At 41.4% G+C, this 25022-nt stretch overlaps 3 protein-coding genes across 4 annotated transcripts in view; 1 reads left to right on the plus strand and 2 right to left on the minus strand.

Moving 5' to 3' along the window:
• The first annotated feature begins 3306 nt into the window (after positions 1-3306).
• Positions 3307-5637, plus strand: si:dkey-1k23.3 (heat shock protein 67B1). The gene is made up of 4 exons (XM_044025979.1): positions 3307-3673; positions 3972-4035; positions 4195-4315; positions 5098-5637. The coding sequence occupies exons 1-4, from the start codon at positions 3307-3309 to the stop codon at positions 5635-5637; spliced, it is 1092 nt and encodes a 363-aa protein (XP_043881914.1).
• An 831-nt stretch (positions 5638-6468) lies between these two features.
• hspb8 (heat shock protein b8) lies at positions 6469-17155 on the minus strand. Its single transcript, XM_044027001.1, has 3 exons — positions 16487-17155; positions 13566-13629; positions 6469-7811 (listed from the first exon to the last, which is right to left on the minus strand). Exons 1-3 carry the CDS (start codon positions 16947-16949, stop codon positions 7637-7639), a joined length of 702 nt encoding a protein of 233 aa, XP_043882936.1. The 5' UTR covers positions 16950-17155; the 3' UTR covers positions 6469-7636.
• A 961-nt stretch (positions 17156-18116) lies between these two features.
• Positions 18117-25022, minus strand: part of srrm4 (serine/arginine repetitive matrix 4) — a 54058-nt gene continuing 47152 nt past the window's right edge. For both annotated transcript variants that reach the window (XM_044026828.1, XM_044026829.1), the window contains exons 9-13: positions 23644-23966; positions 23351-23539; positions 22404-22499; positions 22152-22307; positions 18117-21025 (exon numbers count right to left, since the gene is read on the minus strand). In XM_044026828.1, coding sequence (XP_043882763.1) covers positions 20746-21025; positions 22152-22307; positions 22404-22499; positions 23351-23539; positions 23644-23966 — 1044 coding nt within the window. In that variant the 3' untranslated portion in view covers positions 18117-20745. The remainder of the gene's footprint in view (positions 21026-22151; positions 22308-22403; positions 22500-23350; positions 23540-23643; positions 23967-25022) is intronic.

Below are 25022 nucleotides of genomic sequence, written 5' to 3' on the forward strand. Positions count from 1 at the left end.
TCTTTAGCCAGGGGAACCCTAAGATCAGTGGATGTTGTGCAGAGTCAAACAAATGAAATTGCATAATTTCAGTGTGTCCGTCATTAAATGTTACCCAGATAGGTTCAGTACAATGAGTCACGCAGAACAATAAACGACCATCCAAAACAGTCGCTTTAACAGTTTTAACTTGGTTCAGTGGCACAAAATTCCAGTCCATGAGACTTTCATCTGCCCCAAAGTCAATTAACACCCCCTGAGTAACATTATGGTCATTTAATGAGAGTTTTACCTGAGTAAGAGGTCGAGGAGCAAAATCAGATGTAATCCTGCGCACCAGCGAACTCCTCTTGGCTGGTGAGCTTGATCCTTTATCGGACATGTGGCGAGTCGGTGGCCCCGTTGTCCACAATAGAAATAACAGCCCTCCTGCAGCCGGCGCTGTCTCTCCTCCGGAGTAATTTTGGTTACCCCCAGCTGCATTGGCTCCTCCCGAGGGGTGGCACTGTGCCCCTGCTGACTGGGAGGAGGAGCTGCAGTTCGCCGCCGCTCTTTCTCCCTCTCCCATAGTCTGTTGTCCAGTCGTCCAGATCCTGGGGAACTTAGAATTGTGCTAAATGATCCTTAATGGGTTCTGTGAAACTCTATGGCGGCTCTGCCGGTTAAGTGGGACACCACAAACGCCACTTTGGTTTGGTCTGACACAAAGGCTGTCGGATTATCTGAAATGCAGGTCGCACTGGACTAAAAAAGTTCGTCAGTTGCCTGAATCTCCAGGAAAACTTCTCCGGGGGGGCCAAAGCCAGAGACGTATCTCTCTGTTGATGCCACCGCAGCACTCTCAGCTGGTGGTGTATTCAACGTGGTAGTCCCTACGTGAGAGAGGACTCGGTGTAGTTGTCCTGGCAGGTGGTTGATCTGAGTGGTGACGGTGGCTTGAAACTCCTCCTGGCGCTCTGTGAGGTCCTTGAAAACACAACTGATTGTGCCCAGTTGTGCCTCTGCACACACCCTGCCTGAGCACACAGAGCGGTTTGTAGTTTCGTTGAATTGGTTGAGTCCATTTTAAGGCCAGTTCGTTCTGTTATGTCTTTAGACACGAGACTGGAGGACTCAAATGCACGACTCAAAGTCAAGGTAAAGTTTAACAAAAAGTTTACTTAATAAGAATATAAACAAAAAAACGCCCACAAGGAGGATCAAAAACATTAACAAAAAGCACTCATCAGGAGGATCCCACAAATAACACGAGTAAACTAAACCAGGGGATAAAGAACAACTTGCTATGAACGAACTTGACGACATAACTCATGGACCAAACAATACAAACTGGCGACATGACAGGGGAAGTCAGGGACTATTTATACAGGAGTTAAGTGGGAACAGGTGAAAGCAATCAGGGGCGGGGCGAACAATCACAGTGGCGGGAAATCACACAAGGGGAGGAAGTCAGGGTCTGAAATGAGAGGGAAGGTGAATACAAAATAAAACAGGAAGTGCATAAGAAAACAAAACATGAGTGACTGAACTTAACAAACTTGACGTGATATTACAGTTTGGCCCTGATACTCCATCGTAGTTATTAAAGAAGGACCAGATAAATAAATAAAACCTCTTATGAATCTTATAGAATTAATACATCATGTATTTTTTAATTTATAAATGAAATAACAACAAATTCAAAAAGTTAACTCTTTTATTATCGTCTTTTCTAAAAGACTGTTGGATATTAAAATGAAAACTCGGGTTAAATTGTGAAATACTCAAGAGAAAGGATGCAATGAAGTGAATAAAACCAGATATAAAAAGTAGAGAATTAAAAGGAAAATAAAAGTGGAGAAAATAAAAATTGATACACGATGCAGTAAAGCAACAGTAAATAAACAGAATCAATGGAATCCAATTAAACAGCAGACCGAAAAGGTCTTCCGAGAATATTAAAACTCTCTGCTCTCAGGTTTTCAGAGACGTGAACTCCGGTAATAAAAATGTTAAATGAGATGTAGAAGGTTCATAAGACAGAGAAAAGGTACAACCAAGACTATTACAAACCTTTAGAAGCCTATTGAAAGAATGTCAAATTCAATTCTCAAGCAGGTAGCTGGAGCAGAGCCTGGCAAAGTGTGCTCTCTTTCTTTTCACTGTCAACACATGAGCAGATAAGTTCTGAAGAATTTTTGATTTAAAAGAGCAGAAAGTGATTACAGCAATTCAATGTAATAAATATGTGTGGCAATGTATTCTGATTGTGTCTGTGTTGGTTTTGATAGAAAAAAAATGAAGAAATGCTCTTCAGATATGAAACGTGATAAAAAATTAAAGGGAATCAAATTATTGGCATAAATTGAAATTATGTTTGTGAATGTTTCTAATAGTTCCTAAAATTACTACTTTGTTTTTTTTTGGCCTTATAATACTAAGGCCCTTGCTTTATGGAGGTTGCCATCTTGCGCCTCCCACACCAGCCAGAAAGAACATATCAGCAAAAAGCATTTTATATGTTAAAGCAGAAGGACACTATAAAAATGAAGAACAGCATATTGCATATGCACGTTTATTGTCCATAGTTTTGTGGTTGAAACTGAGCAGTAGCAGAGAATCCCAAGTTAACCTCTCACAGTGCTGCATATCCTACAGACAGACTAAGTCTGTGGGTGAGGCATCACACAAAGTGTCAGAAACATCTGTTCAATCTCTTCATCTGTGCTCCAGTGGACAATCCGCCAAGATCTAAGGGCACTTTGCTCTAAAAATATAACACTGACTGTGAGGGAAGCTTGTAACTCAGTACAATGTCTTCGATAGCAACATAGAGAGTATTTCTGCCCCTGCGGCCTGTGGCAGAAGTATTTAACGTTCCATATAAACTATTGCCACACTGTGGCCTCTGAGGGGTGACACACAGGGGGAGGAAACAATATCACCAGCTCATGACATGACTGAGAGGCCTAGTCACCACTGAGAGAATAGAGTTTACCGGGATGTGAGAAGAGCAGCCTTTGGGCAACAGATGCAGCAGTTCAAACACAAACTGTAATCTCAGTCAACTGCTTGCTATTTACCATCGTGCCCTTAAAAGTTATAAATACAACAAATTAGTCTGCTGACCTCCCAGGACACACCCTTCTCGTGGGCTCGAGATGACTGCTTAATATGTGCTATAACAGACAGGAGCAATATATAAAGCCCCTCGGACATTCCTCTGCCTCGCCACACTTGGGTTGGTGAGTCTTTCTTTTATCATTCCCTTGCTCACTAACTCAACTTTCAGTCCAATACGGCAGCTATTTTTCATCTTCTCCCAAGTTTCTGTTATTTTTCTGGAACATGAGTCAACAGGCAAAAACAGAGCCGTCACACGGGGGGTACAGCAGGTGTGGCCCCGGGTACCCGCTGAGAAAATGGTGGCTGTCCAGTCGACTTTTCAATCAGGATGTTGGCCTGCCGCCTTTCCTGGAGCCTGGAGATGCTTGGTGGAGGAATATAGACTGGCTCCAGAGGAGTTTGGCAACCTCGGCTTGGCCAGGGTACATACCTGCTCCACTGTATGTGCCCTACATCTCTGGGTCGACGCATCAGACCAGTCAGAAGATTAGTAAGGAGCCGTGCAAGTGGAGGGTCATCCTGGACGTGGCCCACTTCTGCCCCTCTGAGATTTCTCTCAGTGTCAAAGATGGATTCCTGGTGGTTGGAGGTACAGAACATTGTACAGCTCTGTTAATGAAACAGCTCTAAAAGTTCACTTTATTAACTAGTTAGTTGAACACACAAGATAGTTTGTACTATTAACAAATTGCTTATATATATAGCTCACAGAGTCTCTCACAGTTCACAGAATAAAACTCTAAAAACTTCACACTTATGGAAAGGAGACACAATGTAAGAATAGCTCTGAGGCAGAAATTAATTTATGTCCTGATAGTTTCCCTGTGTTGTGCTTGATTTGTCTTGAGTCCTCACTTTCTTCTTCATAAATGGTAATTTCTCCCCAGGGAAGCATGAGGAGAGGCAAGATGAGCACGGGTTTATTGCCAGATCTTTCACACGGAAGTACAGGTAAACATTGTTATTAACCCGCATTACTACAGTATGTCTATTTACAGCAGCACCAGAGGTCTGTTTTCAGCAGTGCCCTGTGTTCACTGCGCTGAAAAATGACACAGCACTGGCACACTGTTTATAGTGCAACGCTAAATGTGAATCTGTCACTTCAAGGCTCCCTGATGAAATCGATGGCACCGAAATCACGTCCACACTTTCTGTTGACGGTATCCTGACCATGGAAGCTCCTGTTCCAGAGGCATCGGTTCCTGCTGCCACTATCATTCCCATTAAGGTGATTATTACTAATGGGAAGTTTGACCTTTCGAGAAATGCTTATTTACATTTAAAATAGAAGATCGATTCCTCCTAAATTTGTGCCCAGTAAATACGAGTCAACAAACAGCAGCTGTTTTTTTTAGTTTATAGCATAAAAAGGGTAAACTGGGGGAAAACAGCTACTCTTGTTCAGGCCAAATTCAACAAAATCTGTCTCACAGTTCAGCGTGCAAATTAACATATTATATCTCAATTTGTGATCTTTACTTTAAATTGGTTAAAAACTGCAGTGTATTGTTGCATTGCAGCAGAATATGCAAAGCAGGCAATCGCCTGAAGCCTCAAGTTGAAAACAGCTGATTGATGATTCATACATAGCAATGACAATTTGCAAGAACCTACATTTAATGATCTGCTAAGATGGAACTTTTGCAAAGACACCATAGTTAGAAATCATGTCACCAGGCTACTGAATTTTAAGAGTACTTGCAATACTTGCAACTTGTAAAAAGTCTCATGTAGAGGCTATTTTTAGGGTTAAATTAAATATTATATGAGGTATAATGTGGGTAATATAGGTTAGCTATTTCGTCCTGCTCTTTCAGCTAAAAAAGTAAAAGGTGAAACAAAAGTCATTTCTCTACACTGCATTTTTTTTAATGACAAGCTCTGAGCAATGACCCCTGAATGCACTTAGTTCCATATCTCTGACGTTTGTTCTTATGACAGAAACTGACATTCAGACTCAGAAAGCCGAGCTTGCTCACCTTAATTGTGGCCACTCATTTCATTCTGCAGTTGGAGATGGAGGCAACGGGAGAACAGGAGGAGAAACGGGAGGAAGAAGAGACCCCTGAAAAAGACTCAGATAGTAGCAGAGGAGCAGAAGCCATAGATTGTGTATGTGCAGAGGATCATGAGGTGGAGTCTCCACTAGAGGCCCACAGTGATCAGGTCCAACCTGACAGTGCTACAGCTGATCTCCAGCAACACGAGGAGAGGGGGGAGCAGGAGCAGCAGGAGGAGGAAATCCATGCAAAGATAGCCGGAGAAGCCCACCCTTCAGTGTCTGCAGAGATTCTTCAAGATTCCTCTAAGCAGCACGAAGACCTGGAAAACCAAGAAAACCCAGATACAGACGTGTCCAAGCAGCCAGAACACAAAGAACCAGCCACAAATGGAGAGATCCAGATGATGGATCCAGATCATGGATCAGCTGAGGCTGCCAAGGAGATCAACTTGCCTGAGGAGCAGGAGCTGGGCAAAGGTCCACTGAGTGAAGTCACGAGCCAGGACCTGGAGACTCCAGACATAAAACAAGAAGAACACACTGAGTAGACAGAAACACAGTATCGCTCAAACGCTGCACACAATGCATACAGAAAAAACAGCCTGCACAGCTTTCCTTGCATCATGGTCTGCAGATGCATTTTAATCAATAAGCAGCCAAATAACTATTCCTGCCTTTGGAGCTCCAATAAAGCAAATAGCATGTAACAAATACTGTGTTGGTGTTATTATATTTTTCTCGATATTGCCCTAAATTGCCGGATAAATACATGAAAATATGCAACTGAACATCATAGTCAGTGTTTCAGAGTTCAAAGTGATTAATTAGCATGCTGTTTTAGCTGAGAGGATTTGACATTAGTCGGATACCATAAGTTTGCACAGCTGTGCATTCATCACCTCACCTCTACAGAAACACGCCAAAGGAAAGTCTGGTGTGATTCCAATTATGCTGTTTCCATGGCAGCACAAGTCCACATTTATCAGCTAATACAGATATGATGTAAGCTGGAACAACACTTAAACTACTGAGGCCTTTTGTCGATTACGGTGGTTCAAGTTTGACGTTTTTATTCCCCACATTTATATCAATCTTCCATTTTGAAAGAGACGATTACATCATTTTCAAATTCACAGCATGTCATGGAACTGTCTCAGTTTTTGCAACCGCATCCAAAGGCTCTGGCACTGCTGCCCGAGTGTTCGGTCCATTTTGCAGAACACAGCAGCGGCGCTCTCGCCCAGCATTAAGCTTGTGCCTAATCCACTGCCCAAATCCTTTTGTTATCCATCAATCAAAGCGCCGCCTCCCTGGATCCCTGGAACTGGGCCCATGAGTGGCACGACTATCAATAAAAGACACATGTTAAGACACGCAGAGAGATTCACTAGTCTTATTTTTTTTTAATTGCAACAGCCAATACAAAGACATCAACAGAATGTAAAGAATACAGGAAGCAAGTCTTTGATTAACAAGTCAGGCCGTCCTCTCCAACATCCATGTGACATAATTTTGAATTCTCAATTAAAAAAAGATTATAAATACATTCAAACCATATTGCAAACCCTTCAGAGTTCAGTTTAATATGTATAATTAATCAAAAGTACAGTGTATGTACAAGACATTTTGCTAGAACACATTATGAATGCACATAGTCCACCCCTCTACCTTCTAAGTGTGTTATCAGTTTAGGTGACATTCATTAACTAATATAAAAGCACATCTGATATTTTTGACCTCCAGCACAGTGAAAGCATGACATCACTTGAATGCTGATGACACGTTCATGTTCACCAAACCAGCTGGGCTGTAACCAAAAATCACACAATACAGATAAAAGATTAAGCCGCAATTATTATCCTCAATTTAAGCTTTCTATTTAAATTTAAGGGAACAGAAAGAACTTTTACTGGCAGCCGAGTTTACAGCAAAAATCACTTTTCGTCAGTCATTTTTCTTTTTCATTAATCAGAGTAAATGAACTACGTTCTATTCTATTCTATTCTATACTGGTCACACGTATGTGCCTGTGGTTCTATACTTAACTTAACTAAAATGAGGGCTCACATTGAGCTTGACCCAAACCTAATTCTACATGCTGTTCCATTTGTATATATTGTCTTAACTGGAGCGTCACAATCAATGTAAATAAGTCACATGGTCGCAAATCCTGGACTGCAAGTGGACTCACAAACGTGGAAATTAGGTTTTGGCATTTACAGGCTGTTTTGTATTATTTTTGTGCAAAAAACGGTCCAAAGAAATAGAATAGAATAATTATTAGCTGCAGCCATAGAGAGAAGTGAAGGAGAATCAATATAGAGGGAAAACTGTACCATTACCATCAATTGAAAGATGAGGAACTTCACTGTTGAAATAGGCGTTTTTGACATAAAATTTGAAACATCTTGAAAACCTCCTAGAATATTTGACACATTTTATAATCCAGGTTTGTAACAACATGAAGCTGAAAGCCACAAATTTCACATCAAACTTGAACTTGACTGAGCCGGGTGATGTGTCACGTTAGTCAAAGGGAGTCGGGGTTTAGGCCATGGCTGCCTCTTGGGGCCTGGAGACTTCCACCTCCTGTGTTTCGTCAGCCTGAGAGCCCTCGTTACTGAAGAGGTGATACGGGGGCGTCTGTCGAGCTTCGATGATGAGGACACCCTCGGGGGACAAAGAGGCGAAGACTGCCAGAGGGTCCACATCTAATGGGATCCTGGACAAACAGAGAAGACGGTGTGTGAGGGATAGTTTGCATGTATTTTACGCAAAAACATACAGTACATGTTTGGTATCAGAAATGTGTTTATTGGTAAAATGGCTGCGTGTAGACAGACTGTTTAAAAAACATGAGTGGGAGGAAGGAAATGAAGAAAAGCATTGGTGAGAAAGAAAACAGCCCAGAGGAAATGGTTAAAATTCCTTCTTGGAGGACCTGTGACATTTATCTATAATAGCTGTGTAAAAACAGTTAAATGCTGGGATTCTTTTGATTGATGCTCTGTCAATACACACAAACTGCCTGCAGTCAGATTATTTTTGCACCATATGTCTAGGAGAGGGGAAAACAAGGCTTAGTGCAGGAGTTAGACTGTTATTAAAAACATTCACCCTGTCATTCTTTGCTGGCAAAAAAAAGACACTATCTCACACACCAGAGCTGAACTGAAAGCCATCAGGATTAAAAAAAAAGGTTCTTTAATAAAGAGGAGGGACAGAAAACAAACAGTGGATCAAGGGGAGAGTTTTATAAAATAAAAACCTGATTTCAATTAACGTGTGTCTGTCTGCAAAGTTTCACACTCTCACACAAATTTCCATCTGTTTATACTTTCCTAATGTGCTGCTCACACAGCAGATTTATTAACAAACAATTTAGCACCATGTTTTTTTTTTTTAAATGATTAAATAAAATATTAAAATTATCCACAGTCAGACAGTTGTTTCAAGTTCAAGGAAAATATTAAATGTAGATGGAAAGATTAGACACTCTCAGTTTAATCGACCGGCCGTAGTCTGACTAACACAGGCAATCGGACAACTTGCAGTGTCCAGGTATACATTCGGAGGAGGACATTGTTGGCCGTTGTACGCCTGACTCCGCCTCTGCAGGTGGCGCTGTATCTCTCACGCCAAGGCCAATTGCAGTCCGACTAAGTGTATAAATGCAGGAGTAATCAGACTATGAATCAAATTATCCAAGTATGTTAGTCTGATTAAGACTAGCTCGATTTTAGTTTTTGATAATCAAGTTGGTTGTAGATTCAGATATTAAAAATATGATGCACGCACACACATTCTTTTCTTTTTATGTTTGTGAAGACACACTAATGCCCCCGATAATCTTAATCTTAATCTTACCTAAACCAATATTTCTAACCATAAAAAAAGCAGCACTGCCAGAAAACATACCCGAGTCTCATCTCAAGGTTGTTAAAAGTAAAATAAAATAAAACCATTTTTGCATGAAGCCTCTTTGTCCTGAGCTCTCTGTACCAGAGCAGCACGGGCACTGTCGGGTGACGTGACAGATGAGCCAAGGCAATCTCATCTCTGAAATGCTCCACAACCTTTCCCTTCTGAAGTGACCTCTTTCTCTCTCTGGCTACTCTGTGATTGGTCGACTCCTCCTGTGACAGGCCAGATTTTTCCAAAACAGTGCCCCGAGGCAAATATGTTGACTACCCGAGCTACCTATGTGTGTGTGTGTGTGTATATATATATATATATATATATATATATATATATATATATATATATATATATATATATATATATATATATATATATATATACATACATATATACACACTTTATATAGACACACACACACAAGGGACTGCAAGAAAGAGATCCCAGCACACTCTGTCTTTATCCGACACTGTGGCCAAATATGGGTATTGTGGGTTTCCTCTTCTGTGTGAGCAGCCAAGTGTCTCTGCGAGTTAATATAAACATTAGGCTGCCTGTTCACAGCAGAAGACTGTGGGCCGACTCTCTATTTAATTAGAGAGTACTCTCCACAGGCTTCCCACTCCACTGAGAAATACAGCAAACAGGGCTGAAGACTTCACAGCACATATACTGTACAGTATGAAGGGGTCAATACCGCTCTATTCTTGTGGTCATATAAAGTCAGAAGTCTCAGGTTTAAACCTCTCGACTTGTTCCAAAATCACAAAGTAAAGAGGGAAGATCTCTCCACAAAAATGCAAGGAAAAACATTATGGGAGAAAACGTGGATTCAATCAAATGAGATCCCCTAATCCTCAAATGGTTATTGATGCTATTGTAGATGGAAAATAGGCCATAACAATTACTTTTAAATCCAACTAGGATTTTAGTTAATCCCATCTGACATCAAAAGATTAATGTTATTATAGTAAAAAGGCCTAGAGAGTTATGTTACAGGTCAATGTTCGGTTGGGAGCTGTAGTTACACATTTACACGTTTCAGCATCTATCAGGGAGCCAATTCCTGCAAAGCAAAGTCGCCCCTCCTGACAAAGTCAAATCACTCAGCCGCCCTATTACATGGGAGCAGAATCCTTATCTGTGCAGCTTGGGGAGTTTGTTTAACTATCGCAAGCTCACATTTTATCTCACACATCAATTCTGTATGGCTGCCAAAACACGGCCCAATATGTTTTTGCCTTGCAGAACGACCTGGTGTTTGTACTGTGTGTGTGTGTGTGTGTGTCCGTGTATGCTCATAGAGAGTACACAATGTTATTAAATCATTTAAAAATGAATTATCTCTCCAAGAATCATGATATTTTTTTTTATTTGATGAGCCGAAAGCGAACCACACGGCAGAGTAGTGGCTGGCATTGGCAGCAAAATGACCCGGTTTCAGGACCTGGTCTGAACAAGGGCTTTTCTGCATGGAGTTCTCCGCATGTGTCCTTGGGGTTTTCTCTGGATACTTCAGAGAAGAGATCCTTTTAGCAGAAATGGCTAAAAGTATAGCAGCTGCCAATTTACCCACAACATAATAATAAACAACAGAAGCTGTGTTTATTATTAGTGTACTTGCATTGAAACATGTTTATCATTTAGTAGATGAACTATAGATGCTCCTTCCTACATCACACACAAACACGTCAGCATCACACAATCTCTTGAGAGTAGAAACAGAGGCAGAGTATCAGCTTCCTGAATATTAAACCACTGCAGATGTGTCACATGACCTGAGGTCAGCGCATATAGTTAATAAATTACACATTTCTCACAGATTTGGATCAGAGTTCAAGAGAAAAAAAATGACTCCTTCAACATGTCATCAGTTTATTATGATCCATGGTGATCTGAATTCATGTTTGTGTTATTAACAATTTTCTCTTCACGTCGTTTCCCTTCATCTGCTGTTTTCTCGGCTCCCTGTTATACTGTTTTAACGGCACTTAAGTTGTTATTTACTTCTACATGTGACTGTAGAGTGAAGCATTTGAACTACAATTACGATTCACAATTTATGTTTAACTCGTGCATTTTAAATTACTGTGAATGTAAAAGGGATAAATTAGCTTAGGTTCTGCTTCAATCAGCTTTAACATTAAAATGCAGCATATGCTCTTCAACACATCAGTGATAATAATCCAATGATATAATGACACAGTGATAGCAAACCATTCTGCACACCAAGTGCCTTTACATATATTATTAAAAAAAGAAAATATCAATGATAGTATTTTTATTTTCTGAAATATTTTGCATTGCTTGTTTTATAACACATCAGGAAATAGTATTTTTTTTTAAATCTGACTTCGGGAAACATGTTTTTCATATACGCAATCAAGTCAAAAGTTGATTTGGATGGTTCTTGACTTTTAATTACAGTCCACAATTCATTAATTCAATCATTGTCGACCGCTCTATCCTTCACATGAGGGTCACGGGGAGCTGGAGCTAATCCCAGATGGCACAGGGCAAAGGCGGGATACACCGTGGACAGCTCACCAGTCCATCACAGGACACACAACCATTCACACCTACGAGTGTTCCGTTTTTGGACAGTAGGAGGAAGCTGGAGAACGGCTGCACAAACACGGAGCCAACATGCAAGCACCATGCAGAGGCCCATGTTCGCACATGGGTCCACGGCCTTTTTGCTGCAAGGCAACAGTGCTTGCCACTACACCAACGTGTGGCCCGACTTCAAAAATTGATTTTGCCAATTATTCTTTGCCTGTGCACTAATCATTTTACACATTATCATTCCAATAGTTTAAAGGAACTGTACACATGTACAGTTGGTTCACAGGATAATAACAAAACATGTCAAACTGCTTAGTTCGAACTTGAGGGAATTGTTTTAAAACTTGTCATTTTATACAATAAAACATCTCTTCAATGCAAAGCAATGCTTTATCTGCTCTCTCTTTTATTTTTGATTTGTGTATTGGAGGCAGTTATTTATTTATTTACCACCCCTCCCTCCCTCCACCACCCTATCCTGTCACCATGGTTGCAAGTTTTGCTTTGCTTGGGCGCACAAGTCTGATCTGGGGGGGTCCAATTAAAAGGATTGTGATGTGACCAGTAGGGGCCTAGAGTGCAACTGCTTCTTCAATTACCCAGAAGGAAATTAGCAGAACTGGAGTGACGCACCAGCGAGACGGTGATTCGCACCAACGATTAAAGCTGCTGTTTGAAGTCCTCCTACTGTCCAATTAAAACAGGGGGAGACAGAGAGCGAGACAGGTCGTGGAAACTTCTTCAGCCCATTGGGCTCGGCTTTATTATAACAGGAGAACTGCTTAATACTTATCCGTGTTGTGTGCACTTTAATATTAAGGGATGTTTTTTTGTCAGTGGCTAACAGCTAATGGGCTTCGATTGGAGGACTCGGAGCAGGTATGAGACTGAAGCACAAAACTCTTCACAGTAAAAGACGTGGACACAAGAGACACACACATGTACTTGCTTCAGATAAGTTTGTATTTATATTCTATTTATCCACAGGATGTGAAAGCTCACATTGACAGGATATAGATGTGAAACATATTTTTAGCGTGCAAAAGAATCACATAAGGGAAAATAAACTCCTTTAGTGACAAGTATAATGTTTTGGCATTTTAGAAACTAATGAAAGAACTCCTCTAGGGTATTGTTGCCTTCATGAACTGTTTGGTGAAATATACGCTATTACTAATAACAGTTTTCTTGACTCCTTGGATGGGAACAAGAATATTGTTATTAAATATTTTATAATATTGATGCATAATTATCCATGTAATGTAATGCTGTCACCATAACAAATCTCAGCGAGCAGCTATTAGCTGTAAAACATTTTTTCTTTACAATCTCAGATCCCATTGGCTTAAGATTGGCAGCGGATCTTTGGTGCTTTCAGTGTAGACAGCGGGTTTATGGGCCAAACACACTGTTTACACTCCAACTAACAGTCAGAGGCAGGGATTGAGTTGGAGTCAAAGACATTACCTAGGGGCAGATTGTTTCACAATAAGCACATTTGTACTCAGCTAACAGTTCAGAACCGTGGCGGCAGCGTTGTTTAAAATATCTGCTTGACAAATGCAAACATAAGACCTGAGGACTCATTTCTCATTTCAAAGTTATAATCTGACTTTGAAATGATCACCGACAGACTTTAAGGTCTCTCCACACAAAAACACACAAACCCTTTTTGTGGGTGACATTAAAGCTAATCTCTAAAAACAGGTACCTGCATATGAATGCAGATCAACTCACATGCTGGGAAATGTTTCTTACCCAATAAAAAGGGTCAGCGGATGTTGCACCATGTACAGAAGCTAAAGCTTTTGGACTTTGCAAATAAAATTGATCGAACCAAAGTCTGCTTAAACATGATCGGTCACACACACATAATCTGTCTATAGAAATACACAGTTGTCATGAATAAATGATATGATATGATTAATTAGCATAAGCAGGGAAAACATACTGTAGTGTGTGCTTCTAATAATTCACTTGAAATTGTACTCACTGTATCTTCTTTGTGAAATTCTTTGTCACTATCCCTCCTTCCTCCTGCTTCTCTTCATGTTTCCCTGTTTAAAAAAACAACAACACATGAGCAAAGAATCAAGTGAGGCCAAGTTCAATAGTTGTGTAATAGTTTGTGACGTAAATCATCAATGTATGGCCTTATCAACAGGACACTGATTATGTGGTCTACCCTTGAATCTATACCTAACAGATTTAGGAGGGATGTGACGTAGGGCTGAACAATTGATTGACATTTTATGAAAATCGCACAACGATTGCAGGAGGCGCAATATTTCTTAAAGGCAAAAACATCTTTGTTTCTCACAGATCTGCACAAATAATCCTTTTAGATTTAGAAATTATTCAAATGAAACCGAGAATAAGGACGTAAAAAATGACCATTCCCTCTGATAGCACAAATCATATCGCAATCACAGTTTCCATCCAAAATAATCGCACGTACACATTTATTCAGAATCGCTCAGCCCTAACGTGACGCAACACATTTCCCTGTTGCTCAGTTCCAGCAGTGACTTTACAGTGACTCCTCCAGGGTGGGTTGCAACAGACACGCTGAAATGATTAACACTCATTTATTCCCTCAAGTTGCTTATGACACACACTGGTCTGAAGTTGGGGAGAACAGCTCGGCCTGGAATGCCCCCACCTCCCTTCCACCTTCCCTCTCCTCCATGCTCTGTTTATGATTGCTCTATCTCTCAGGCCTGCCAGCAGCTGCTCTGAGGCTGCTAAATGTCAACGCCACCGCGAGCGCCGTGGCCAGCTCCACCCCTTGACCTCAGGGGCGGCTCGGCTATGCGCTACCTTATACCCCCACAGTGACATCTCCTCCAGTCGAAAGTGCTGGACTGTGCCAGAGTTTGAGGCTCCAGAGGGAAGTGAGCTACGATCGCCGGTGAAGTCATGAGACTATTATGAAAACCTCATCTTGACTTCAGACGTCAAACTGGGCCCTTGATTACATCCCTCGGTTATTTGATGAATAACAGAGGTTTGGTTGGAGAGTGGTCCAACATGGCTGTCCCTCTTCTCAGTTCCCTTACAGCTTAGATGCCAAATACCAGATGCTGTGCGTAATATTGTATGTTCTGGGAGGAGACGTGGCAGATGGTGCCTTATGGTTGTGGATGAGTTTCACAAATGAAGATGGGCGAGACAGCTTTGTTTGATGTGACATGGGGGAATCATGCTTCCAATCAGTGCTGTATGGTCAGATTTGTTGAATTACTTTCTGCTGAGTCAAAACATTCAACTTGAATTTGACGACTTGTGGTTTTGTAATACTGACCATACACTTCACAACTTCCCAGCATTCCTGACCAAGTAGTTTTGTCAATAAAACGGTGAAAAATGTTGCTCAGTATTTGCAAAATCTCAAAATAACAACTCCTTGAATGCCCTTATGTAAGCCCAGGTCATTTTAAGAACGTGAACACATGATTTCAGCTTGTTGGTCCATCAGTCTTGTGTAACTGTTTCTACTCTGGATAATAAGAACTATAAATACCCCCACACCAATTGCCTGTTTATGTTCATCTGATCAACTGAGTTATAGCTTGGAGTGTTAACTGAGCATTTTGTCTTGATGGGCCTTCTACAGATATTATAAAGCATTCAAGGGCCCACAGAAAATGTGTTTGCGAGTTAATCCGTTAAAAACTGTCTCCCACAGAGCTGCCGCACCATGCTCAGTGTTGATTTCACAATCTTCCGGTACAATTTTTAACCAGAAATGAACACGGTGAACCTCAGTGAAAGCTGATTTGTTAAAAGACCAGTTGGACGATCATTGTCACACTTTTGGAACAAGGAGTTGGGTCATTGTGGCAGACACGCAGGCCCAACATGGCGCTGACTGAATGACACAACTGGCATACAAGCATTGTGTTTATAAAAAACTCAGCGCATATGGGGGGGGGCGTCCTCTGTGTCCTCCACAACCCCGGGTATCCCTGGAATTCAGGTTCGCCTTTTAAATCATCGAGGAATGTGAACTGAGGAAGCAATTCTTATAAGTTACTCCCATAATAAGTGACTGAGCTGGAACGTGATCCTGGCTCCGGTTTAAGAAGAGCAGGGTCCACTAGGTCAAAGCGATGCCCTATTTCCAGAACATTCTCTCTGGTGTTTAAGGGCAGTGAGTGACTTCTCTTAATGTAAACAGAGACTGTTGTCACGGGCCTTGCCTCAAATCTAAATCCAGCTCCTGAGTGGCCGAGGGAATGAATCTCCAGGAATTTGAAACAGGTGTCTAAGCTTGAGGATCTGCCTGCCAACGTCCGACCCAGACCATTTTACTTCATTCACTGGTTCCAGGCTGTTGCCTGAGTGAAAAAGAGGCTATTTCATTGATTACATTATTATGTAGAACCCGACTTAGTTGTACAAAGACAATCCTGAAACCCTTTCTCAGCTGCTAAAGACATATTGCCCAATTATTTGATGAACGGCAGTCTAAATGCCTTTTACTTTAAACTGACTTATAATATAATGTAAACATTGGCAATTATTTAATTACATGGCTGAAATAAAATTACATTACTTAAACAAAATACCTACTATAAATGTAGGCCTTATGTGCTCTTTCACCTTGATTTAGAGATTTAAAAATGGGTGATATTCAAAGATCATGATCATGAATTGCCTTTTTTGTAAGGTTTTAATATGTAACTCCTCATATTCTCAAAATCTAAATATTATTTAAGGACATGACCTGACCTTGGTGTCTCTGGTTTAAATGCACTTTGGAGAGCAGGTGTTGCTTTGAATGTCATCTATAAATAAAACGGAATCATTTCTCATCTGATTGTGAACTGATGTCCTGCATTCATCCATCATGAGAGTTCAGTTTTCCTTCTTAACTCCCTGGTGAGTATCAAACAACATCAAACAACTCACCTGACACTTCTACAAACCCGTCTCGTGTTTTCACGTTTAATTCCTCTGGTTTGAAACTGTGGACGTTCACGCAAACTTTCCACGGTTCTCCCCCGGCGCTGCTGCAGCTGCTGCTGCTGCTGCTGGTGGCGATGGTGGTGGGGGAGCTCCGGGAAGAAGGCTCCCCGTACCTGCTGGTGTACAGCGCGGGGCCTCCCGTGGAATGGCGCGGGGGGAAACCCGTGCGTAAAGTGCTGCTGAAGGGCGACGGACTGAGGCGCGAGCTGAGCCGACCCGGTCGCGCCCAGCCCGGCCACTCCATCCCCAGTTCATCAGGGAAAGGTGGCATCCCAAACTCATCGTCCATAAACCGGGACGCGAGCTGATCCCGGAACGGAGACTGCTCCCTGAACGGTGATTCACAAAACGGATCTCTGGGAAACCTCTGCCGGTTTCCCATGGTGTAAAAGTCTCCCTCTGCCATGTCCAGGAAAGTTCGGCTTTCTTGTACCAAGTTAACCAAAGTTTTCCTTTCTCTTAAAGTCAGTAATTCCCTACGCCTGTGCCGCAAAACTTAGAATCTCTTTTGGATGACGCGCATCACCGTTACGCAATCAATCACTTGTTGATCCGACAGCGAGCTCCAAAGAGAAGTTTCGTGAACTTTGAAGTAAACTAATGAGTTTCCTTTTTGTGCTGGGGTTTTTATACTGGGACCTTCCCAGCTGGTGTGTGTGTGTGTGTTGGGAAAGTGCTGGGAGGATCTGGGAGGATCTGGCAAGCGCGCACACTGTAAAACATTACCAAAGTAAAATTGAAGATTCAAACCTTTATTCTCTATAACATATTGCGAAAGAATAACATGCTTTGAGTCCGAATATATCATTTGTATACTCAGGTCAAAATTTGTTTTTGAAAAAGCTTCAAAAAAAAGGGATGACATGTCTTTGTTGTGGATTTGTTTTGCAGTGTAGGCGCCACAGCTGACCAGAGACCAGCCTCCCGTTGACCATACTAAGGCACCGACTCCGTGTCACTCACGCTCAGCTGGAGCTCCCTGCACCTGGTGACTCACTGGCGTTTTAATAGAAAATAACGCAGCGCTTCGTGTGCGGCTCGCTGATGTCACAGTGAGTGCAGATAAAAACAAAGCAGCTATGGTAGAAGACGTGCTCTCTGTTTACTGCAGGGAAAAACCAACTGTTGACAGATCACGGAGCAAAAGAGACTTCACAGGCGTTTCACTCAGAACATGATTTTATTTCAGTGTTGTGGAAGGGTGGTGGTGGGGGGGATCAGCGGTTTATGGCGTTTCAATGTGACATATTATTACAGTGAACTTGACACTGACACAAGATAAAATGTGACAGCTTTAAAAACAAACAAACATGTGCCTCTGCAAGTTATGCTTTCATATGGAAAAAAAAAGGGGGATTTAAACACTAAAGCACTGGACCACTATTGCTGTATGACATTTTTTTAATTTAAATGAAGAGAGAGATCGTATACACAAAGACAGATTCCACTGACTGATGCCTATAATGACTACAATTACCTGGACACCAATAATCCGAATATTGATCTCATTCTGAATAAAACGGCAAATGGTTCCAATGATATGTAAATGAGTTGGTAGTGGAATATTTCATTCATATTCCCGTTGACATGACATCCACTGTTGTGAAAACTCCAGTAGAGTGTTAAAATCTGTTGGATACTTAATGCAACCAAGATAAAAAAATAAAAATAATAAAAAAAAATACTCCACACGTCTTAATCAGATAAGACTGTCCTGTCTGGGTTTACTCTGTAGTGGACTTAAAGCTGCAGTATGCAGGATTTGTAGTTCAGATAGACCAGGTCAGTGCTGAATTACTGACCACTCTCTGCAAAGAAACATAACAAATCTGAAGCGTCTAAAGGAGAAATGGACCATTACCATGCCTACCACAGTGGATGTAAGTCATAATCTGTACAAACAGAAATATGGGAGAAATAGCACGTAAACATCAACCAATTTTTCTCATTCAGCATGTTGTTAATAGTCTGATTCATTGTGTTTACATGCATTCATAATGGTGTTCACCTGTTACGATTATGACTTATTTCTACATTTCACCTGATCCAATTGCTTTGAAAACTCCGACGGGGCATTATAATCTGAATAAAAGTTAATACATATCAACATGACTGAATCAGAACACACAACGAACACACTGACTATGACCTTGTTCAAATTAAATTAATCTTAAACACCTGTTTACGCAGCATTTTTTTTTTTTATTCTGGCTATTGTATTCATGAGGTTAAAATCCGAACATTGCTGTCCAAGTGAACATAGTCATTGTCTCAGTTTTCAACTTCACTGGTCAACGTATCATATCCATAAAAAACATTCAACATTTTCCAGATCACATTCTGTAAATCAAATCGTCACACCTTGTGTATCATTTTTATAATGAAGCTGCATATTTACACCATAGTAATTACATATTTAAAAGTTAGTTTTACACAAAGACTCACATGTGGTAGGGGTGTAGGGACATTGGTCCGGGTGCCCATCTGGACAGATTATCAACATGACTGCACAAATCATCTGCCGGCACCAACACCTGTTGACACGAGTCACCATCAGTTTATAGTTTGTGGAGGACATCCTTCCTCCTCCACAATCATATTTCCTCCCTTTGTTCTATTTTCTTGACATTCAGAAAATAAGATGAGAGTATTGAGTGCATAGAGAGCAGTCAGGCCTGGAGCAGTCACACAGAAACGATGATGGATTTTGGATGATTGAGAAATACGACTTTCTTAATCATATGCAAAAGCAGTTTCAAACTTTTTTGCGGATCCAAACCCTGGAGTCAAAGCAGTTTTAGAATTAACGTAAAAACAAAAGACATTTTGGGCAAAAATGCTTATTTGCTGGGGTGGACAGTCAACAGAGGAGCACGACAATCACAGCAAAAGCTAGAAATTAAAATAATGGCACTGTTGCTATTTTCTAATTCCAGTGGCCACACTGTTTGAGTAGGAAATGTCATTGTGCTCGTGGGAGCATCGATGGACATATATTATAAACCTTTATATATATTATATATTATAATATATAATATTTGTTTGACGTGAAAGTGGTTTTTATCATCATGTTTAACTGTTGGCAAGGCAGCAAAAGAAAACATTTCCAAAAATGTCAAACTTTAGTTCAAGAAAAACCCGGGAAAAAACAATGGTACGAGCCATAGAGAATAATTTACAACGAGTGAAAAATAAATTACAGCAGTGTCATAACTATACTCTGACAGCGTTGCATAGAAAGATTGACCACTACTGAGAGGGGACAACAAAAACAATAAATATTAAATAAGTAATAAATAAAACATCAAAACTTGACCTTCCTCTGTCAAGGTCAAACACGTGTAGTTTGGTTGCAGCGTCCCAGCGACAAAACAGCGTTCAAGCAAATTGAGAATCCACAGAGTTTCAAGGCTCATATACGATGCAGCCTTTACTTCAAGTAAATACACACAATCCCAATCCAATAACTACTGCCCAGTTATTGTTTTCATTACGTTTGGAATGAAAAGAAATCACGTACGTTATATTTACGTCTATGTTGCCAAATGCTGTCAAGAAAAATGAATTTGTTTATTACTGACTTGATCGTTTCCACATGAATTTGATATTTAAGCTGACAGATAACCTTTCGTTCCATTTTTAGAAATAAACATTTCCCTTATTCCTCCTAACAACAAAGTGGAGTAAATGGCTCACGTGTTCTTGAAACTTGAACGTACGTTAATTATTCACAAATACTGGAGTGTCTGCATTTACAGTGACATCTTTTTCTGCAAGCCATTTAAAGTCTTCAATGCCTATTAAACCACGTCACGTACCATTTTAATGAACATTCAGTTCATGTTCTTTAGTTTATATTCAAAAGATGAAGTTTATAATTCATTTAATGGGATCAGAAATGTGACTCGTGATCATCATCAGGCCATTTTGAGTGCTAATGCAAGAGGAGGAGGCAGTACAAGACCAAAACAAACAAACAGACATACAAAAGGACAGTTCAGTCTCCAGTGGTCTCTGTGTGGGCAGAGTCAATACAATTGCCTAAATGAATGCAGTGGTTGGATCCCTGCTGGGGACATTTCCCATCAAGCATCAAAGCAAAGCACAGAGACACACATCGCTGATTGCTTCAACAGCCAATGTCCTTGCTCTCAAGTGGAAAACTGAGGTGCGCTTCAGTCCCTTAATGTTTTCTGGGACACCTAATGCCTGGTTTTGTTGCGCTTGTTCAATGAACCACAACTCCGACTGCGACTCCGAGTCCCAAAGATTGAAATAAAGGATGAACTGCGGCTGTAGCTTCTGTAGGACGAGTAACAGGTGCTACGGCTTCGGCTCCGGCTCCGGCTCCGACTCCTGCTCCTGCTCCGGCTAATGCTATGGATCGGGCTGCGACTCCGGCTGCGGGTGAAGAGGCTGCTCCAGGACGACATGCTGGTGGAGGGACTGGGTCGGAAATAAGGGATGGGTCGTTTCCTGGCACTGCGGAGAAAGTAAAAGGTGAGTGCTGTAACAACAACAGCGGAGCAGAAAAACTCAAAGTGCTATGTCTGAATTGTTTTTTCCGTGTCCGGATGAGGATGTCCACATTTATTATAGCTGCTCTGTGAGCCTTTGAATTGCTCTCCGGGAACGTTTCAAGTTTTCAATTGAATTAAGGACACAAACATGGCATTTCCCTGAACTGTTTGTGCCAGCCCTCTTTCTCCAAAGTGTGTGACTGAGCCCATGCCATGTAAGCACGTGACCTGTCTCCTCCATGTTCGACACAGGTGCCACCTGAACTTTGGAGAAGTTTCTTTACTGATGCCAACACGTCTGACCCAGATAATCTCCTGCTGAGCCAATTTCAGGACATTTCCCAGAGTTTGTGGCTTAAAATGTGTGAGGTCCAGGTCGTACTTTCTACGTGTGTGTGTGTGTGTGTGTGTGTACAGATCAGCAAGGTCCACATGATAAGAGTTTTGTCCTCTGTGCAGATGCAGATGTGGACAAACACAAATTAACCTCTAGTTTGAGTCCATGCTCAACTGCTCTTGCTCCCTGTAGCGCAACACTTTCCAGTCCAGTTGTTGGCGCACTCTCGCTTTGGACAATTAAGTCGACAAAGAAAATGGTAACCATGGAAACTTGCTCGGCAAACTCCTGGTGGAGATGTCGCTGTTGCTGTAGTGGAATGTATGCATATGTGGAGTTTGAATGGAACCAGTGGCATGTATGTGAAAGTGGACACACAATGTGGAAAGTGCAACCCAGTCCCTTATGTATGTGTGCTAATGCTTCTGGGGGTCTCTGCTGCAGACATCTTTCTGTGTCTCATTTGCTTGTATGACGTCCAGGGTTAAAGAATCAAACACTAACTGCAGTAGACAAGATCTGTTCTTGCATTATTTTGTTTTGGCCATTTTTTGTCCATTATTAGATTGCAGCACCTGTGATTTTAAAATTATCTCCCCCTCTCTCCCTCACTTGAACGAATGATTCCACACTGGAGAGCTGTCCAAATGACGGGGTGGAGAGTGGCAATGAACCAGCAATGAATTCATTCTGCCTCCAGGTATTAAAATATATATTGTAACTATAAATAATCCGGCTCGGGAAGCTGTACCTTGTGATACGACGTGCTTCCAGATGGCTCGGTGAGTCTCTCCTCCGTTTCTTCATTGGAGAGTAGGATTTGCGTCGCTGTCTCTTCCCACTAACCTTACGTGCATACTTCACATCTGTCTCTCTATAGCTCCCTGCCCTCTTTCTGTGTCGTAGTCTGGGAGGCATAAAAAAAAAAAAGAAATCACAAAGAACGTAAATACGCATGGTTGTGCTTTTATGCCACTAAGCTGGAACAGCTGGCGAAGTTCACCTGTCGGTACTGTGTCTGGAGTGGCTTCCCCTGGAGCTCAGGCTGGCCACGCTGCCTCGCCGCCTGAAGTCAGCCGAACAACTCGGAGAGTATGAGCTGGAAACAGAAGAAATGACGATAACGATTGACATGTTTGTGAGGATTTCCACCTTAAAATCAAACATACACAGTTTGTTTAGGACAGGGACAGTGCAGTCTACTTCCCGGGGTCCTTTTACAGTGTGTGCAGTGTGTTGCAGTTAATGTGGTAATCTTCACTTTATGAACTTTGCCATGATCTGATTTCAAGGAGTGGTGCATTTGGAGTAAGATGCTTTGACAGGGAGTGAAATTATTCCAGCCAGCTGTCATCACTTTGTACAACGATTCTCCTCTGTGTAAGGGAAAGGGACGCATCCTTACAACAGCTGCTCTATGTACACAACTGACTGCTGCATTGGATGTTCAATATCAGATTATGCTTGGATTCATCATCCAGCAGCTGTAAATGTGTGGGTAAGTGCAGGATCACTGAAGATATTGTGCTGAGTGACATCCGCAGGTAGTTAAAATCCTCTTGTCTCCTTCTACCAGGTGAGCACAGACAGATGCACATGCTTAATATGTGACCAAAAACCTGAGGTAATCTCTTCCTCTCTAAAACACTCCTCCAATATTGAGGACAGATTTTGTTGATTTTCTGAGGCTAATTTGCAGTGTGGGCAGTTATTTTCAATGTTGGAGTTTTGACCTGTCCACTGAAGAGGACATATAATGTTGATTATTGAAAATACAATTGGAGCTCTTCCTTTTCTCTCAACTGAGCTGTGAGTGATCAAATTCCACCATCGCATGCCAGATGTCCCATACGTCCACAGGTGGTGGAGAAATCTAGCGCTCGCTCAGATCACTTTATGCTGAAAAGTTATTAAGGAATTACAGTGTTTATTGTCCGTAATTAAACCCACCTGCAGGATGAAAGTGACAGGCTTCGAGAGTAGCGTGCAGAGTATCGGGAACTCTCCGAGGATCTGCTCCGGCTCCTGCTGCTGAACGGCCGGGTTTTCGGCCGCCGTCGAGATGACGCGCTCGTCTTCCGAGAACAGGTCTTTGGAGGCCTCACAACGTCCACATGACACCCCAAACTTATCTGCTCCCTGTAAAATCAAAACAAGGAAAACAGGCTGTTTTTAAGCAACACTTCATAAAATGAATATTTCAAAAGATAAACAGCCTGAACTTTCCCAGGGAAGCACATTACCTCTTGCCGTTTCCACTGAAAAGGGTTCCAGACAAGCTGTGGTCCTTGTAAGGTTTGCATAAGGAAGTATAGCTGGTCACGGAGTTGCCTGAATCGGAGGCATTGTCTCTGTCGGTGAACTTCAGCTTCTCTGGAGAGGCCAGACCTTGACAAACGTTTCTCTTGTTGTCAGTGACACTCGCCTGAGAAACACCAGCTTTGCTCGATGGCGGAGATGACGTGTCATTCCCAGAATCGTAATCATGTGGACCGTCTGTCTGGATTGATAAAGGCTGAGACCCTTTTTCATGTAAGAGCTCGCTCCCAGGTTTTGAAAACAAAATCTGCAAAGAGACAAACAGGTTGCAGCTTAAAACTAAGTGTGTGCTTACAACTACAACCTGTTACCTGCTTTGATGCACTGTGCATACTCTAGTACAAAAGGCGCTTATTTCCGTGAAAACACAAAGAGGAGATTTCTTTTCTTTTTTTTTTCTCTCTGGACAGAAAACTTTGAAAGATAGAGACATCATGCAAATTTAAAGCATGCGATATAAACCTCAAAAGAAAGTCAACTAAAGTCAAAGAAATCAACAAGGAACATATCCAAAAATCTATTTGTCTAAACAATACTATCTGAACAACAGAAAGAGCAGAGAAGAAAGGAAAAACTATACGTGGATAAATCTACCAATCAAGTCTACTTGGAGTGAAGAGGAAAAGTAAACAATAGCCCCATTGAAAAAAGCCTCATTTAAAGAACATTGAACAAACAGCACAAAATGGGTATTATGTTGAAAAGAAAAGGATTGCAGACAAAGAGAGATCCCATCAGTCTAACTAAGAAAGCCCTCAGTATAGGACAGATGACTGTGATCTTTTTTTTTTTCCTGTGAAAAGTATACAATTAGCCGGCACCGACCTACAAGTAAATCCCTAAATCTGCGGATAGCATCCACTTACCAATCAAGATTTCCTCCTTAAGTAGGTAAGGTGTAAGAAAAAGGGAAGAGCGGGCAACATAAGTGCATCATTAGAGTCGTAAATAGCAAAGAAAAAGACAATAACCCTCTCTTCAAACCCAGAGCCAGTTAGACCTGCATTGGCATGTTCCCTTTTCTTTCCTTTATGGTGCATTGGTTTGGGTTTGTTTGTTTTTTGGGGAGCAAGAGGACTTCATATGTGTGAATTCAACTGCACGCTGGATTTGGACAGGTTTGTTTTTTTGTTGTTGTACTGCAAACACTTCAGATGGTAAAAGGTACTGACTTTCTAAGGAACAGAGCAGACAAATCTTAAGGAATTATATCTCTTTACTTGTTGAACGTGACACACTCTGAGGTTAATCCAGTCTGTCCTTTCAAAGATTCTCTAGCATCTATTCAAACGGCCGACACGAC

This window comes from Solea senegalensis, linkage group LG5, assembly GCF_019176455.1.
Source record: "Solea senegalensis isolate Sse05_10M linkage group LG5, IFAPA_SoseM_1, whole genome shotgun sequence".
In the NCBI taxonomy this organism is placed as follows: Eukaryota; Metazoa; Chordata; class Actinopteri; order Pleuronectiformes; family Soleidae; genus Solea; species Solea senegalensis.